The 19,489-nt window shown below is 32.6% G+C and overlaps 2 protein-coding genes across 5 annotated transcripts in view; one reads left to right on the plus strand and one right to left on the minus strand.

Annotated features, from left to right (window-relative positions):
* The window catches only part of LOC117114228 (endothelin-converting enzyme homolog), a 40,185-nt gene extending 35,052 nt beyond the window's left edge, over positions 1-5,133 (plus strand). The window contains exons 15-19 of the mRNA XM_033257833.1: positions 93-144; positions 904-1,096; positions 1,308-1,373; positions 3,132-3,304; positions 4,904-5,133. Coding sequence (XP_033113724.1) covers positions 93-144; positions 904-1,096; positions 1,308-1,373; positions 3,132-3,304; positions 4,904-5,003 — 584 coding nt within the window. The 3' untranslated portion in view covers positions 5,004-5,133. The remainder of the gene's footprint in view (positions 1-92; positions 145-903; positions 1,097-1,307; positions 1,374-3,131; positions 3,305-4,903) is intronic.
* Positions 5,134-10,498: 5,365 nt separating this feature from the next.
* The window catches only part of LOC117114221 (coiled-coil domain-containing protein 150-like), a 32,676-nt gene continuing 23,685 nt past the window's right edge, over positions 10,499-19,489 (minus strand). For all 4 annotated transcript variants that reach the window (XM_033257823.1, XM_033257825.1, XM_033257824.1 and 1 more), the window contains 7 exons: positions 18,396-18,565; positions 17,404-17,563; positions 16,468-16,629; positions 14,935-15,101; positions 13,604-13,745; positions 12,639-12,767; positions 10,499-11,477 (listed from right to left, as the gene is read on the minus strand). In XM_033257823.1, coding sequence (XP_033113714.1) covers positions 11,406-11,477; positions 12,639-12,767; positions 13,604-13,745; positions 14,935-15,101; positions 16,468-16,629; positions 17,404-17,563; positions 18,396-18,565 — 1,002 coding nt within the window. In that variant the 3' untranslated portion in view covers positions 10,499-11,405. The remainder of the gene's footprint in view (positions 11,478-12,638; positions 12,768-13,603; positions 13,746-14,934; positions 15,102-16,467; positions 16,630-17,403; positions 17,564-18,395; positions 18,566-19,489) is intronic.

Genomic DNA, 19,489 nt, shown 5'->3' on the forward strand with positions numbered 1-19,489 from the left:
TGAGGTTGGGTTGTAAAATTCCTTTTTCATCTGATGCTAGTACAGTAATTCATCTCACATGTAATTATTGCTTTTTCTTGTCTTTGTTTTAGTTTTTCCTGCCGGTATTCTTCAGGCTCCATTCTATGATGTTGACTATCCAAAGTAAGTTGAATTCCACATTAATAAATTTAAAATTTCAGTCAGAATATTCTTGTTGGTGGTAAATTTAATAGTAACATACTCCATGATGGCAAAATTGGTGACAATCTCATTAATGACAACCTCAATGGTGGCTACTTGAGTTGTGACACCCTCAGTTGAAAACTCAAAATCACACCCTCATTTGTGAAAACAAATTTAGTGAAAACTTCAATAATGATAATTTTATTTGTGACATCATTAATGACATCCTCAACAGTGACACCCTTTGGTGTGACAGACTTGCCATTTAACAATACTGCATTGACTAAACCTCTCTCTGTAGATCTAAAATGTATTACTATTTATTCAGTTCTTAAAGCAAAGATCCGGAATAGAAAACTTGTGACTGGTTAATGAGATACAGATTTTTTAATATTTAAAAACTAGTGGTGGGGGGGGGGGGATCGCGGAAAGGGATGGTTACACCCGCTTTTTTTCCCAAATTTTTAAATATTCAGAAATCTGTATCTCATTTACCATTCCTAAGCTTTCATTCAAACACAATTTTTGTGTCTTAGAGAAATCAGTTGTTCAGCATATAAAAAATTGTATTTCCTCCTTTGCATTCAGTGTAGTATGAATTTCATTGAGACATACGATACTGTATATGGATATGTATGGTACAGTATTTTATTTTAGCATAAAGTAACTATTGAACATGTCTGAGATATAGATTAATTATTTCATTGCATAAATTGAAGTAGTTTTGATTTGACTTAGATCTCTGAATTTTGGTGGAATTGGAGTTGTGATGGGCCATGAGTTGACGCATGCATTTGATGATGAGGGTCGTCGTTTTGACAAATATGGTAACCTACGACCCTGGTGGAACAATCGGAGCATAGAAAGATTTGAAAACCAATTGGATTGTATGGTTGACCAGTATTCAAAATACAAAGTTGACAATGACAACGTAAGTAATTATAGGAATCACTCAAGTGAATGATGTAGGCCTATTTACTCAGGAAATTGTTTGCTTTTTAAAGGCATTTACTATTTGATTAATGTTACCAAGTTAAAATATTCTTACCATACCACATAATTACAATTTTAACTTAATTGTTCATAATTTATACCTATTTGTGTATTATTAGCATTATTATTTTGTTGTGTTGTTATTACAGGTTGATGGGCAGCAAACTATTGGGGAGAACATTGCTGACAACGGTGGTCTTAAGTCTGCTTTTCATGTAAGTATCACTGGTAATTTATATGGTTAATTAATTTTTTTTTATTTGATTTAATTTAAATTAATTTATTTATTTATTGTTATTTAATTAATTATATGGTAAAGAGATGCTTGCAGGTCATTGAAGTGTTTTTTCTATGGCATTATAAAGTGCTTAATTGCTTTGCATTTGTGGCAAAGACAAGCCAAACCATTCACTCCTCACAAAAATCGATTGTTAGTTATTAATACAGGGTTAAACAGTAAAATAAAAGTTATGGTAAAATAATCATTTCAATCCAACAGTTTGTTATGAAGTTACAGAAGTCTAAACATACAGCTATTTCAATTACAGTATTTAAGAAATTAGGCTTTCAGACAGAGACCATCACCAAATCCTTAAAAAATGGGGAAAATAACAACATAGAATGATGTAGATATATAAAGTTTAGTGCAATAAAATAGATTTCGAAAATGTTGACATTCTAACATGTTTTGGCCATTGTTTTCCGAAATACAATTTGCCACAATTGTGTCTAAAATTGCCAGTATTGTTAAAGAGTACTGAATGTATTATATTGCACTCGGCAGCATAAATAAGATGAAGATACATGACAGCATCATTGAATATGCACATAGAAAAACATGTTAATGTTATCACAAAATCAGTGGTAGTACTAACAGCCTGTTGTTCGACTGCACAGCACTGCACAGCAAAATTGTTAAAAAAAAAAACACATTTATTTGCCAATCCCAACAAAGTTATTGTGATTGCCAGTCCCTAATATTGCGGTCTAAAAGCACAGTTTTGACCATCTCAAACCATAAAATCTCTCTCTATGAAACCACACCTGGGTTTTTATTCCGGGACCCGGACCAAAGCTTCAGGCAGCTTCTTGGTTCTTCCTGTCAGCAAATTTCCAGAGCCATTACTCCACAACTTGACATGACTTTATTCAGTATACCCCAACATCATAACAATAAAAAGCAAATAACAATGATTTTCTTAAAAGTTAAAACATACTTTAAATTAGGGGAAAAGATTAAAATTTTACTTAATAAAATGCAATGTTGTAAACCATCCAAATTATATTCTAATTTGCCTTTTATTGTAAATAATCATAACCTTTGGATATATTTATATATTTATTAATCATTATTTGTTAAGTGTCACCCTTGAGGGGAGAAAATTTGTACAGGAATCCTGTCTTTGTCAAGGGTGTTTTGTTTTGTTTTTGTTGTATAATGTTTTTAAAATTGGACGAAATAAATAAATGAAATGAAAAATGGTATACTAGGATAGCCCATGAAAATTTTGTATATAAACGACTTATTTCCAATGGGGTCCTTGAGAAAAAACAATAGAAATAAAATTAGATGAAAAGGCTGCATTGCATAAAATAGTAGGCTAAAAAGGCATACAATTATTAATTATTAACAGTATAAAGTTTCAAGGTTAAAATTTATAAATGTAAAACAATATATTACGATATAAAAAATGGTAGAAATAATACCTTTAAAACATAATACAGTAAAAAAAATAAGTAAAAATGTAAAATTTTATTTTAAAATGCTCAAAAACATTTTTAAAATGTTTTGTTAAAACTATTTCAGTATTTACATTTTGCATTAAAAACAGGTCTAAATAAATTACAGCATTAATTACAATCCAACATGGCATTAAAATGCACACATCAACAGCATATGAATGTCCACAAAGCATCAGGAGTTCATTAAATGCATAAGCAACAATATTGACAGATATGTTTTGCATTGACAGGCATATCAAGAGTGGGTACATGATCATGGTAAAGAAAAAGAATTACCCGCCATTGGACTCAGTCAGGAGCAGTTGTTCTTTGTTGGCTTTGCTCAGGTGTGGTGCACCTCTAGCACACCTGAAGATGCACACCTGCAAATCTTGACAGATCCTCATAGCCCAGCTAAGTACAGGTAAGCTAATGCAGGTTGTATTAAAACAATCAGACACACATACATAATATCATCCAGACATGTCATAATTGTGTGAAGGTAGTCAAACATATTTGCTTATATATGGTACATGCCTCCTTGTAGTTGTACTATGTATTACACACTTTTCCACAAATCCTCTGCTTCTGATTTGTTCTGTACTTTAATAAATTCACCAGTTCTCTAATTTGTTGTAATGCTCACATGATAATATAAACAATTTCCCCTCTGTTTTCATTTAATTCATAATAATGATAACAGTAATAAGAATATATTTACACTTGAATAGTGCAAATGCAATCATCTTCTATGCCCATTGAGGAAAAGAATGCCAGCACAACAAATATGCAAAATCTTTGAGGCTTCACCTTCAGCTACCACTCTAACATTCCATCATTGAACATTTCATTCTATTGTTAAGTAATTCATTCTGTCATTAAGCATCTTCTCCACACATTAAGTATCTTATCTCATTATAACATGTCTCATTATAACACGTCTCATCCCAAAGAATTCTGTTGGAGCGTGTGGTGCAGTGTGTAAGGTGTTCGAGACTGACGCTTGCCGCACTGCTTATGTCCTTGGCCAAGACACTTTACGTATGTTTGCCTCGACTCTTCACCCAGGAGTATAAATGGGAGGGTCATGCTGTTAACCTGGTTGTTGGTGACCCTGCTACGACTGTTCCAGTCAAATTAATAACAGCAACTATATGTCAATTCATATCACACAAACGAATGATAAAGATCATCAAAACCTCAATTAAGACATATTAAGCATCTCATCCCATCATTAAGCATCTCATCCTATCATGAAGCATCCCATCCTATCACTAAGCATTTCATCCCATCATTAAGCATCTCATCCCATCACTAAGCATCTCATCCCATCACTAAGCGTCTCATCCTGTCATTAAGCATCTCTCCCCATCATTAAGCAACTGATCCCATCACTAAGCATCTCATTCCATCACTAAGCATCTCATCCTGTCATTAAGCATCTCATCCTTTCATTAGGCATCTGCTCCTATCACTAAGCATTTCATCCCACCACTAAGCATCTTATGGGCATCTCATCCTTTCATTTCATTGCATCTGATCTTATCACTAAGCATTTCAACCCATCACTAAGCATCTCATCCCATCACTAAGCATCTCATCCTGTCATTAGGCATCTCGTCCCATCACTAAGCACCTCATCCTGTCATTAAACATCTCATCCCATCACTAAGCATCTCAACCCATCACTAAGCATCTCATCCTGTCATTAAACATCTCATCCCATCACTAAGCATCTCAACCCATCACTAAGCATCTCATCCTGTCATTAAGCATCTCATCCCATCACTAAGCATCTTATCCCATCACTAAGCATCTCATCCTATCACTAAGCATCTCATCCCATCACTAAGCATTTCATCCCATCACTAAGCATCTCATCCCATCACTAAGCACCTCATCCCATCACTAAGCATCTCATCCCGCCATTAAACATCTCATCCCGCCATTAAGCATCTAATCCCATCATTGGAGAGTTGATTGGCCGAGCAGTTAAGTCAGTTTCATATAATCTTATTTTCAGGGTCATAGGAACATTATCTAATTCAGAGGATTTTGCTGAACTTTACGATTGCAAAAAGGGATCAAGGATGAATCCAGCTAATAAATGTGAAGTTTGGTAAAGCCAAGTGCGGATTACTCTCAACGCCAACATGACACGCATTGTAAGCTAGTGATGGCGAGTAGCATTTGGTATGTGGCAGCTGACATGAAGCATGTGACATGTGGTAACTGAAGTGAGGCATATGTGACTTGTGACAAAAGAAATATTTTTAATAAATGTTTTCATAGTTTTCCAGTAATCTCAGTAATTTTTAAAAGTAAAAGAGACAATGTCAACTAGTTTTCAATTTATTTGCATTTTACATTCTATAAAAAGACAGATTCAGCTAAAAACATGGACATTGATTAACTTTATAAATGTCCTTATTAACTAGGTTACAAAATATTATGAACAGAACAGCAATCTGATAATGAATTTCTGAACAATAAAACCTTTCTGGATGTTATGTATGGTTGGTTCTCATTTTAAATCCTGAAATGTCTGTTCTTTTGTATTTATTGGATGCTCTCAAAAAAGATGGTGTTACAATTTTATGATTAGCTAATCATCCACTTTCCTGTGATTGGTGATACTCTGCCTGTGATTGGCTAACACTACATAATAGAAACTCATTTTCTGCAATATAAACTGCTTTTCACAATGTATTGATTAACCAACAAATTAAACAAATTATCGGATTGAAATTATCCGATAAACATTTTCCAAATAGAATTGTTAAAAAAAAGGGCAAGATTTGCCCACAAGCGTCTTTATGTTTGAAATGGTTATCATCACCTACCAAAAGTATTTTTTATGCTACAACAGAGAATTATGACATTTACAGCACAATGATTTTACTGTCGTCGCAATTAAATAATAAAAGTGATTGGATGCATTTTGTAATGGCCGTCCAATTATTTTCTTGCAAGATGAATATTTAATTCCTTGGACTGACTGGTTGGCATAGTCTCTTTGTTTATCTACTGTAAATACGAATGCTATTATAGTTATTCATACCAAAATGAATCATATATCTATATATTAGCAAAGAATTGTGTGTAATTAGTATTGTTTATATGTTGCATTCCCTTTAAGCTTAAACAGTTGTTTGCCTTACTTCATTAAACACTGGATCTTGGAGCCAGCTTGCTTGGCACAGATGTTAGACTACAATCCAGGTTACAAACATGTTCATTCCTATATTTTGTATCCGATGTATCTGAACAAAGATTTTTTTTTAAAGAAGCATGTGAAAATCTAACAAACAACAATGTTTTTCAACTATTGACCATGATGTGCTTATAATGTGTGACCAAGCGTGAATGTTTTAAGATTGAAATATATTTCTGTAGCTTCGTAACATTATGCATATGTTCAGGCTTTGAATAAACATTCAGATGTTTAGTTTAAGATTGGTTTTTAATATCAGAATAATGATTTTATTGAGTGACTGAGTAAACCAAGGTAGAATTGATTTAAGAAATCCAGTAAACAAGCATTCTAACTTGTTTTTAATGAAACCGCAAACAAACGTAAAAGCCTAGAATTTCTAGTTGGCTTATTGTTCAGTTTTAACATCATAATTGTTAAATTAATATGTACTTTGAATATGATTTGCATATTAACTTTTACTAGTCCATTTTTTAAAATTAAAATTATATACAAGTATAAGGTACCAGATCGTCTGGACAGAATAAACCAAGTTCGTTTTTGTAGTACCCCTGGCTCTCTCTCTCTCTCTCTCTCTCTCTCTCTCTATATATATATATATATATATATATACTGTCTTCTAATATGTCTACAACTCATAGCTGTTTTATATTGCTGTCTTTCTATATTTTTTATTTATCGAAGCAAACGTGGAATCATCATTTTTTAATATGCTATATATATATATTTATGTATATATATATATATAGCTAGCCAGAGGTAGAACCATATATATAATTACATCTATAATATATATTTATATATCAATGTATATGTACATATATAATCATCAATAATGTATATACTGTACTCATTATTGATTAATAAACCATTAAACTCATTATTGATTATTAAACCTCTTTAACTATATAAATTTGAATTAAATTAGATAGTATCATGAACAAACTTTTGTGATGTGAAGAAGAAAATTCAGCTTTTAAATTGACCTCAGTCCCAAAGCCTTGTTTTTACCATTCCATAATCAGTGTTTTCGTTATTGTAACTACAGTTGACTGCCATGAACTCATCTCCTGTTGCCGATGTCGTCACAACAAGTATACTTGTCAAAGAACACTTTTGTGGAATAAATAATGAATTGCAATAATATGTGTGGTTATCGGTTATGGAGAAACATGTACTGTAATATTTTGAAACGTAAATTAATAAACATGGTAAAGCAATAGTAGTGCAAAAACAAATTGTACATTGCCAAAGATGAGTTTTATCATCCAGTGGTATTTTTCAGCCATTTTATTAGATGGTTTGTTAATAAATAAAATTATTTGGAAAAAAAACAATACATTTGAATACATAAACTTGTTGTGGCAACTAAGTAACAAGAAGAGAATGGTGCATGGCAGCCAATGGTTTTAATCACCAAGGGTATCAGAAAAAGTGCAACCAGAATGGTCAAACAATAATAGCCTTGCTTTTTATTAATTGAATTGTTTTCACTGTACATGTAATTATTGTTAAAATAAATAAGTGTGGTTTGATTAATTGAGAGTAGCCTTAAGATTTCATGGGTAACTTAAAAAGTTGAGGTTTGAAGATATCACGAATATCTTGAAGGGATTGTAACAAGCTAAGTTGCATGAATAAGTTCGAGCATAGATTAAGATGTCAGGGTTAACTTAAAGGTTAATGAGTGTAGGTTAAATGAATCTTTTTAGCAAAGATGACAAGGGTAACTTTTAAGATGTGATGCCAGGGGACAGGTCTAGGATTTTGCATGTTCTTTTGTTGTTTGTTTTTTTCTGGGGGGGGGGAGGTCAACAAAAATTTCTGATGGTTGGATCAACACATACATTAGTCCTACCATAGAAGTATGGTCTGATGATGATGTGGGTTTGTTAATGAACTAATATTTTCAGAGGCCTTAAAATAATATTTTAATTTAGGTCAACTTACTATTAATTCAGTCATATTGATAACATTTATGTGTCCACCCCTGGATTCTTAATAATGTTGCTTCAATGAATCTTTTAGATTTCACTTGTTCAATTTTCAATGTTTATTTCCACAATTCAAAACAATACAATACAAAGGTATAATAAATCGTCAAATAATTTAATTTGATTTGTGGAGAAGGGTAAATAAGCTAATTAGAGTCGTCTAATTAGCTTGGTCAGCATGGATTAAACTATATTATTGTTTTTATGTTTTTTTAAAGCAAAACAAAGGAAAAACGAAATATAAATAAAACAAAGAAATAAATAAATAAGTTATCAAAATTATATCATTATAGACATATATCTTGTGAGAACTTGTTTCTATATTTCTTACGCCTTTAAAACCAGTTTAATGATAATAATAACTAGTAATAACAGTAATACTAATACGTAATAATATTAATAGTAGTAGTAATAATAACAATAATAATAATAATTGTAATAACAATAACTATAATAATAATAGTAATACTAATAAGTAATAATATTAATAGTAGTAATAATAATAATGACAACAATAATAATAATAATAATAACTAGCACTAACTTGGACTTAAGGGAAACATCTTTATGTGTTATTTTTCCCTTAACATCGTTTTTTAATTTCCCTATTGTCTAAGTTCCCCTTAAGGTAGGTGTTAGTAATAATGTGTTTATGGAGAATTTTGTTTTTAAATCATCATGAATATTTAGCCATAATTTGGGGCCATAATATGGAATAGAATGGCGTCTTAGCTCATCTTTGTTAATTATAAGTTACGAATTGTGGTCCAACATGTGAACCGGTGATTGAATCTTTAATAAATTTAACTGAAACATATACTAACAACTATTTCAATGATATATACACCATAGTTAATCATTATTACATAATGTAATGAAAATTTAATGATATCTTGAAGATATACTGCTTCCTCAAAATTTGGGGAAAAAAAAGTCATTACAGTAAAAGAACCACAAAGTTATATACTACCAGTGAGTTACAGATAAAACAAAATTAGTTTTCAATGATTAAAGATTGACTATGGAAATCATTAAATTTTAAAGAAATATGGGGTATATATAAAGACTTCAGGATATTATTTAAATGTGCATCAATTTGGCAAAGGAGAACTTTTTCTTACCCTTATTTTAAGTTGAATGGCAATACATTTTTATATTAGATTTTAAGAAAGTGAAGGAGGGTAATGTAGTGTACTGTATTCAGTTACTCATGTCATCATAGTTTTAAATTTTCAGCTAAAGCAATAATTTCCAGGTTATCACAGAATATCACCTCATTATTGCAGTATTAAATTTAACAAAATGTTATTTGTTGTTGAAAGCTATAAATATCAGGGGCCGATGGGGGCACAACAGTCTCAGAATAGGTGAGTAGCACATAACATTGATTTGCATTAAGAATTTTAAAATTTAATGGCAAAACTAGGGTACATGCCCCCAAAGCCCCTACTGGATCCTCCCCTGAATACTGAGTAGTAGTGGTACAGATGCAGTCTGTTGACTAGTCTAAAATATGTGCATTATATCAAATGGTTTTATAATTATTTTACTACAATTTATATTTTGTTAAAATATTTTTATTCATTTGATAAAGAACTGAAATTACTGTAGGTTATTTTAAATACAGGATATTTGTATTGTCCATATTTCTTGCCGTTTCAACTTTCGTGGACCACAATACATCCCAACAAACACATTGTTATAATATTCATGAACATTGTTGTCAGGTATATCAGAAAAAAACATTGACAAAATGTTGCAGCAGTGTTCAAGTGTTAAATAGTTATGAATTTACATTTGAATTACATATTTATGGTTCAATGTGAGAGCGGCTTTGGTTGAACAGCACAGCCATAAACTGGGTATGTTATATGTATGTCAATTATGAATTTCCATAGATATTTCCAATGTAATACCAATAACATTTATGAATTTCAAGAAGACGGATCAAACTAGACAAATGATATTGAAAAGTGTTAGCCTGAAATTCTAATCTACTTCCATGTTGGCATCTCCTTGTCTGGTCTCAGCAATGGTATATAGTGTGGGTGAATAATGTTCGCATGGTGGCAGTTTTTAACCCTTTCATACAAATTGTCAAAACTGCTTGACAAATTTTATAGTTTATATATAGAATTATTAATATATTATAGTACAGTATTCATTCCAAAATCAGTATTGTGAGCAGTAGTAAATTCCATTACCCACTTATTTAGATTGTGATAATGCTGACATATATTTTTTAACATGCAAGTATTTTATGTATTTTTCTGTGAAATTAGTAATTTGTGTTCATGCTTCTGTATATTTATATGGTATTAAAACTATATTGTTCATCAAAATTTAAGAGTGATTGCATGATTGTGTTTAAGCTTAATAATAAATAGAAGCAAATAAAGAAATACAGACATTACAATACATAAATTCCCATAAAGAAGGAATAACTTTAATAATAATTTTATAAAAATATATACAGGTTATAATTACCACATTCATATTGATATTATTTAATGTCCGTGACAGTCAGCAAAAAATTTTTTCCAATTTCATCAACATTTAAAAATTATGAAGAACTAACTTGGTGTGTGACTGGTTGACAATTTGAAGAACTTTATAGGCCCAACTGGATTGCTATTAGCTGGAATCAACCTAAAGAAACCATATTAAACCTGATAGCAATAAACCTGTGTGATCAAATACATTGTAAAAGTATCATTTCTTGCCAGATTTTTACAATATATTCGATCTGCATTGTAAAAAGTATTCTTCATCATTGGTAGGCATAAACCATCATTCACTGATACTTTCAGTTTTCTTAATCTAGGACTAGGCTTTCTTTGCCATACCAGGCTAGTCGGGCCATACATATATTTGGAGGCCTATCAAAAGGGAAATAAAATTAAGGAATGTTCTGAAATATTAGCTGCATATTCCACCTTTGCAAAAAAAAAAATTCTATGAAGGCATATTCCAACCCACATTATACAGCATACAGTATTCCCTAAAGGAAAACTTATGAAGGTTTACAGGGAGAATAAATGTGGAAAATTTTAGTGGGGAAAAATATAAAATAATTCACTCACACACAGTGAACAAATATTAACTTCAGCAATGATGAGACTATGGTACCATGCCAATTTTATTTAATAGTCCTACATCTTGGAAACAAGCTGATTCATATGGGAAGAAGGCTTACTTTCAACACCATAAATGTATGATGCCAATTGGAATTGTTGACCTTGGCATCTCAATGAGTCAGAGTAACTCATGAATATTCATAGCAATCTATTATACCTATAAAGTCTCTAACTAACACTTCACTCATCAATCTTGACTTTCGACTCATCTAAGTCTAATGCTAAATCCTCAACAAATCTGGAACTGGAGTTCTGAAAATAAAAAAAAAATTTTCTTTTAAATTGGTGTTTAAAAGATCTTGGGTAAAATGAACGAGCTTGTATGTGAGCTTCTGTATGGCATTAAGTTGCTTGTGGGTGAGCTATGGCACTAAGATGCCTGTGGGCATGCACGTAACAGGGGTCTTGGGTCGGTGGGGGGGGTAATAATAATAAATAATAAAGGTAATAATTTTCCCGGTTAGTACTTTATCATACCCACCCCACTCCCTCCCCATATAGAAAACAATACGACATAGGGCTTATCTTATTTATAATATAGGCCACACACATGTGTTTGAAACTAAATATAAGCATTTTCATCATGGTTTTATTTATTACAAACATATTCTAATTTCATCGGAATTAATCAAAACTCCCTAAAATGTGCAATTTATAGAGGAAATTGGCCTACCGCCAGAAATGCGCGCGAAAATTGAGATTTTTAGGCACTTACATGGGATGAAAAGGGCATTTATAAAAGGGTAGGAAAGATTTTGGAAAGATAGATATTTTCCCCTTGTTCCCCGGTGGTTAGCCTACGCCATCTGGCAGCATAGATCAAAGGAGTTAAGTGGAGAAGAGGTTGCAGGGTGTTGTGAGTCTGGTCATTATGATATCTTCCTTTTTATTCTTGTCTTTATTTTTCTCTCCTCTTCTTTTTTTTCCTTTTCTCTTCCTCTTCTTTCTCTTTCCCTCCCTCTCCCCCTCCCCTTTTTCTTTTCTCTTATTACCCAGCCCGGTACGACGGCTAGTTCAGCTCGGTAAAAACCGTCCGGGGGTGGGGGTCTTCCCCCTGCCCCCCCTCCCGCCTGTTAAGCCACTGCCTGTGGGTGACCTATGACATTATTAAGAAGCTTGTATGCGAGCTATGGCATTACTAAGATGCTTTTGGGTGAGCTATGGCATTATCAAGGTGCTTGTGGGTGAGCTATGGAATTACAAAGATGTTTGTGGGTGAGATATAGCATTACAAGGATGCTTGTAAAATGGTTAAAAGTCCTTGGTTATGATGCTTGTTGATGAGCTGTAGTGGTTAATATCAGGCTACTGCTTGTTAGACAGATGTTTGTGAGTTTGATGTAATAGTTAGGATGATTGGTTTACACTGTAATGGAATGAAAAGGGTTATTTTTCAACAAGGTGTCAACCTACCATAATCCGTTTCATTCTCTTATCCATAAGTTGAGAGTGGTCGCGCTCTTTCTGTAACTCTGATAGTAGTTGGTCTGTGTATACCTGATGGCGTTTAGGTTGTGTAGATAGCATACTCTGCTGGCGTGCCTAATATCAACGCAATATGAATGCATTATTACACATACACTAATATCCCTCACATGATTTAATCAATATAGATAAGACTTGGAGTGCTAATGAATACTGACTATCATTTTTATTCCATTTCAATAAAGTAGATTTTATTCTGTTAACAATGAGGCATTATCAGGTGATGTCAAATGACAGCTATCAGATATAACAGAGAACACAACAAAGGTCTGTGATTCAAACATACTGTAGCAGTGGGCTTGCCAGGTTTTGCTGTCTGTTTACAGCAACTGGGTCAGACATTCAATTAAATTTAGTTTTTTATTTTATGCAAATAAAAGAGTAGAAATATTTTCAAATTTGACATCACACCACAGGGGTCCTAATTTCCTCTGCAATTTCAAAAAATATTTACATTTTCTAAATGGCTAGAATGTTTAATATAATAAAACAAATTTTGATTGTTGCAGCGATTTTTGCTTTTTATCTTTAAAATGGACGTCCAAGATTAATCAAAACACCACTAAAACGTCCAAAATGCACTTCTAGTGGCTTCACCCTAAGCTACTGGAAAGAGAGACATTTTCAAAAATAGCCCCTTCTTGTTGCTGTACACCTGTTTGCTCTTTGCTCCCTAATCAACAAAACGCAGCTTGCCATTGACTGACTCCCACAATACTAGTACTAATGAGGCACCACTTGACTTAATGGCAAACACATTTTTCTCTGCCTTAGATGCAATGAGGCATTAGAGGCATTGCATCTAAGTTTTCTGATGAATAAAATATATGATCTAACAACAAGTGAAAATATTGTGGTCTTATGTGTAGTATATATCAAGAGGAGATGATTACCTGTAATGAAATTGTCCATATTTCTTCTTTAGCTTGCTCATTTTCTTGTTGTAGTTTCAAAATCTCTTCTTCCATTTGCCTGCATTTATTAGTCATGTCTAATCTCAATCTTTTTTCTGCTTTCAATTGATCTTCCTTTTTCCTGTTGAAGCAATATAACACAACAAATTTGTTACCAAATATGATGTCTCAAAATCTTGCTGAAATTTCCATGTGGTTAATGTAAAACATATGTCACTGAACTGCCAGACAATCTTTTAAAACATATTCCATTGATAAAGTCCAAGTTAATACACAAAATTTTAAACTCTGGAACATGCAACTTGGTACAAGATAGATGGAAAGGTACATAACCCCTCTTCCTCTATGCACCAATTTGCATTTATAGTATAATGTGGGTACAAATGCAATACCAAAATGCTATCTGCCATGTAATACAACTTTAAGCGTTTTGGATGGAGTGGTCCTCTAAAACCTTGTCTAAAGACTGAAATCAGCAGGTATGATACTTTTTACTTTTTATAACATTAGGAACATTAAGAACGATTCATAGATTCATCAGAATACCTTCGATTTACAATTATACAATAAATTCAAAGAGTTATGACAGGCTGGTCTAGGCCTGTGATGGTTGTTGTACAATGGTAATGGTATGGCTAAACAGGTCTATACGTTTATGGGCTGAGTGATTGGATCATTACTCTTGAGGCTTAAGCCCTACTAGCTATCCACACACACACTCTACCTGTCATTATTATGAATAACAACCAATGATTTTAAATAAATTAAGTCATGTTCGATACAAACACATCAAGTTTCATGAGTTCCGCATGACTAGGCTTAACAGCGTGTTTGGCAAACCATACAATATACCAGATTTATGTACCTATCACTAGAGTTAACAGTGTAAGTGGTATAATACATACTCCGAGTATCGAAATGCACGCCATTGTGTTGGGATTCAATATTTCGACATTAATTATGTCATCATCAGTGTGTTTTCCAAACCATACCATACACCATATATCGTCTATGCCTAGAATCACATTATTTATTTCACTCTCAGAATACAAAATTAGTAAATACACTTAGAAAAATTTAGCAATGACTTTAGATAAAATAAAATGTTGAAATATACCCACAAAGCAAGTTTGGATGAGTTTTTACTATTAAAGCATATTTTCTTGAATTACTTTGTAAAATACTGGATTTCTCAGGTATGTTTTTGTTGGAATACCCACTATCATAAATTGGTAAATAATTCAGTGTATTGCAAACAATAAGACTGTGGAAGCCGTTAAATTTATTAAAAATTTTAAGGAGCACAGTACCTTAACCGCTCTTCAACATCATGTTGTCCCTGGACAACAGTCTTCATCTCTGCTTGTAGTTCTGAAATCTGTGCGAGGAATGTTGCTATAGTTTGCATTTGCTCGGAGTTTTTCATCATGTATTGGTTCCTAACTTCCTCTAGCTCCTCTAATTCTACACTCAATTCCTTTAAAAGTCAAAATGAAATAATTTTGTATTGGTATTACAGTATTTACAAAGCCTTTAGAACCAAACGGAAGGATACTATATAACAGAAATTATATCTGTAATAAGAATACAGCAATTCAGCCACTGGCTGCAATTGTATTTTAAATTTTGAGCAATAAAGATACAAAGAATAATGATAATTACAATAAATAATAAGTATAGATGCATATTGTAACAATCCACATCCGTACATACATCCATTCATTTGATCGTATTTATATAGTACATACAATAAAACGATCAGAGGCAGCTTTCAGCTAATATTTAATTGCAAGTTAATCTTAGTAGTCAGCTTTTTTTTATGTGGAACTACATTCAATGGTGGTTCTGACAGTACAGGAAAATTATGACACTGTTATGAATAATATGCATTAAATATTGTATAACAAAAATTAAAACAGTACAACAGAACACATAAATATTAATGATATATTGTCCCTTGAAAAAAAATAATTTAAAAATTAACTTCCTCATTTTGCAGTAATATATAAGTATAGATAGTATAGTAATAAGTATAGAAATTATTGAATTTAAAAAATGTGTACACTGATTTTTAAACCGGATAATTATAATAAAAAACAATAAACCACTTCCAACGACTGTAAGCGTTTTCATCATTTTTACTGTAAAATGATGGGTACATATTTTTTAAATACACTAATTTCCAAATACAAGTTGATAACTTTTTGTTACTTCAAAATGGGCAAGTTAATTTATTTTATTTTCAATTGTCATGCTCCTGTAAAGCTGAAAAAAAAACAAAGTAAAATAACCCTAACCCTAACCACCACTAACAAGTTGAATCAAAACGTAATAAAATATATGTAAACAATAATGTTAAAAGTTAAAAAAACACTTACAAAGATTTAACAATTTTAATTTTAAAAACATTTAAACTATCATAAAAGGGATTGAAATCACAAGTAACAAGCAGACTATTAAATTCGCTGGGTAACCGCTGAAATACCCATTTTTGTGCAATCAACACGACCGTACGGAACATGGAGCAAACACTTACTGCGAGTACGAGTTGGAACATTTATATTAAACAAAGAAATAAGAGGACAATCATAAACAGAATTCAAAGACTTATACAAAAATACCATGTCAAAACAATTCTACAATTTTTAAGAGAAAGAGAGACATTATAATTGGGACAAGTGTGACTAAGAAACCTAATAAACTTATTCTGAACATTATACGCTGAGCCTGTGTGACAGAAATTGAACTAAAAGTCACATTAAAAAAACGATTTTTATTATTATTTTTTTTTTTTTGGTAATTTGCATGAAACAATGTGATCCACACACATTAATTATACATACCTCAATTCTGTCACTAGTGGCTTGTGATGCTTTGTTTTTATCATGGAATTGTTGCAACTGGGTTCTTTGTCCCAAGATTCTTTGCTTCTGTTTGTCATTTTTCTCCTCCAATTCTTGTATTTGCATATGTTGTTGTTCACATCTTGCAGTCAATTCTGTGATCTGCATAAGCACAAATTGTAAATATACTTGGATGTTGATGGCTGGCTACTGCACACTTTTACATTAGTTTATGCAATACCGAAAATGCTCAAATAATCGCCGCCCACGAATAAGCGCCGTACTACACATACTTTTTTTGCTAAGCGCCTCTCTCGAATAAGCGCCGCTGCACTTACTCCAGATTCCATTTTGAATAAGTGCCACAGCGCTTGAGAGCACATTACCCTGTGTGTAATGAAAAATTTTAAGAAACCAGGTCTTAAATACAATATACATAGTGTTCAAATGAATAAATAACAAAATGAGGACACAAGCATATCTATCTAAATATTTATTTAGGATGATATGTAGGGCCTGTGATAGGTACCGAACTACGGGAACAGGTGAGATAGGTGAATTGGGAATGGGCATGAAAAGCGCCACGCCAATATTTTTTTAATAAGTGCCACTCTCGAATAAGCGCCATACTAAAGCCTCCAGAAATTTTATACGTGCCGCAGCACTTACTCGAGAACTTATGGTAATACATGGTTGAATGCTACTTCTAAACAAATAATGGCCAAACCAGGGTTGTTGCAATAATACCTCAGTCTAGACTTTTCCGAGGTGTCAATCACGCCAAATTCGGTGAATGTGGAACTTTGTTGTAATTTTATGAAGTGATTCTGTGATTAAAAATGTTTCCATTTATATGTTGGTTGTAGAGAATCATAATGATGTAATAATAGAGATGATGACAATGATGATGAGTTTATTTTTGTTGTCTGTCTTTACCTTAATTAGTGTCGACTGATTAGCTTGGCGCAATCTGTTCACTTCCCTTATTGCCTGTTTTCTTTCTTTTTCCTTTTCCACTGCAGCATCCAATTCCATTTTCTCTATTTTTTCTTGCAATGTATTCAGATTTTTAGATGCTATTTCTTTTTCTCTTTTCCTAAAACAATTTTCCGACATTGAACTTTGTTACAAAAATCTTCTGCACAGTAATACGGTTTGAGAAATTAAACAAATTAAAATAACGTAAATAGTTACACAAATTAATGGTAATACAGTATTAGTCTTAATTAATGGAAATCTGTTACCAAGAAAGAATCAGAAGTTTGAAAAAAAAAGGGAAAAAAAACAAAAGAACTGGTGTAACTAGTAACCGTTTGTTGGTATGAATGCAATTGGATGCACACATTTAAATATGGTCTAGAAGGAGATAGTCTTAACTTAAATAGGTTAAGTATGGTATGTAAATAGGGTAAGAAGACACAACATTGAATAGACATTGCACCTATGAGATGGCCATTTTTCTAATGATGGCTAAATAAAATAATAATAATAATGATCTTATTCAACTCAAGCCATTCAATGAATACAAAGACAGCAATAATACGAAGAATTTGATCATCCTAATCCTATGCGTTACAGCAGCGTGTCGCTAAACTTTGATGCATTTGCGATGTCATCACAAATCTACTTGAAAGCATATATATATATATGTCATCAGCACACACAAGATTTGTATATTTAGAAATGGGGTATTATGTAACTGAGTATGCTATGGCAGTTTGGAAAATTATTTTAAATTTGTCCTTTAATGGAATGCAACAAAACAATAATAGAATCACCCATCCAAATGCAACATATATGAATGCCCTACTTCTGATTATTTGGGACCCTCAATACTGTATGTAACAATAAAAATTACAGAAAACATCTAACTACAAATCTAAATACAATCATCATAATATAATCACATAAAACATTAAATGCCTCACCTTGTCTGTTGAAGTTGCCTGAGCTCATGATGTTTAGATTCTAGTTCCATTTCTTTCTTTTCAAGCATACTCTGCAGCACCTGATTGGTTGACTGTAATTCATCCAGTGATGTAACCAGGTTCAGCTTTTCAGTTTTTTCAGCTTCTAATTCAGTTTTCAATGGTGTAACCTATGATAAAATAAAAAACCAACAAAACAAAGAAAATATTTGTTGAAATAAATTTATATTTCAACCAACCAACACTAGCTAAATTCAAATTTTTTTGGAAATCGGGACAGCCACCCACACTCCTGCTGGCAAAAAAAAAAATCCCTTGGATATTAACCCACCTTCCTCAAATTTATGCATGTTGTCATGTTTTTTGCTACTGTATCATCAACAGGAGTGGATTTAAGGGGTGGGAAGAAACATGCTTAAAATGGTGGTGGTTTCTTCCAACTTGAGACTCCTGATAACCTACAGCAGATGAGAAAGTGAGTAACCAAAAATTACAGTACTCACTGTTATTATACAAATATTATGGAAAAGCTTTGTGAAAAAACAAACAGCCAGAATTGACTCAATGCAAACAAAATGTAGACAGCTAGAACCAGAGTATACAAAAGGAAGACAGCAAAGTACGCTTGTTGTGAGCGTAACGGCCAACTCAAATAGCATCGTACGACACAGCCCGACGTGATTTATCGTCGGGAGCAGTCTTTAGGTCGTCGTGAGAGATTAAACATGTTTAATATTCTTTGATGCAACTATCTCCGACAGTCCTATTGCGTCAGCATTTAACCCACACAGGCTCGACACGACAACAAATTGCATCGGGCTGTGTCGTACGACACTGTCTGAGCTTTAAAAGAACAGTACACCCTTATACACAGCTGTGAGAGGATGTCCACTGCGTCTGTATACTTTCTCAATTACCGAGTAAACCGTACACAGGTTGTTTTTTATCTAATTTCTACATGATACAATCAATACTTTTTTAGAGGGTAGTAGATTTAATTCTTTTTCATCATCATACCATTTTTTTATCATCACACTGTTGAAGCGGGTGGACTTCCTCTAACCTTGAGCACAGAGGGCACACTTCAATGATGA

Source organism: Anneissia japonica, unplaced genomic scaffold (genome assembly GCF_011630105.1).
Source record: "Anneissia japonica isolate Jap-2015-1 unplaced genomic scaffold, ASM1163010v1 scaffold1525_len913038_cov183, whole genome shotgun sequence".
In the NCBI taxonomy this organism is placed as follows: Eukaryota; Metazoa; Echinodermata; class Crinoidea; order Comatulida; family Comatulidae; genus Anneissia; species Anneissia japonica.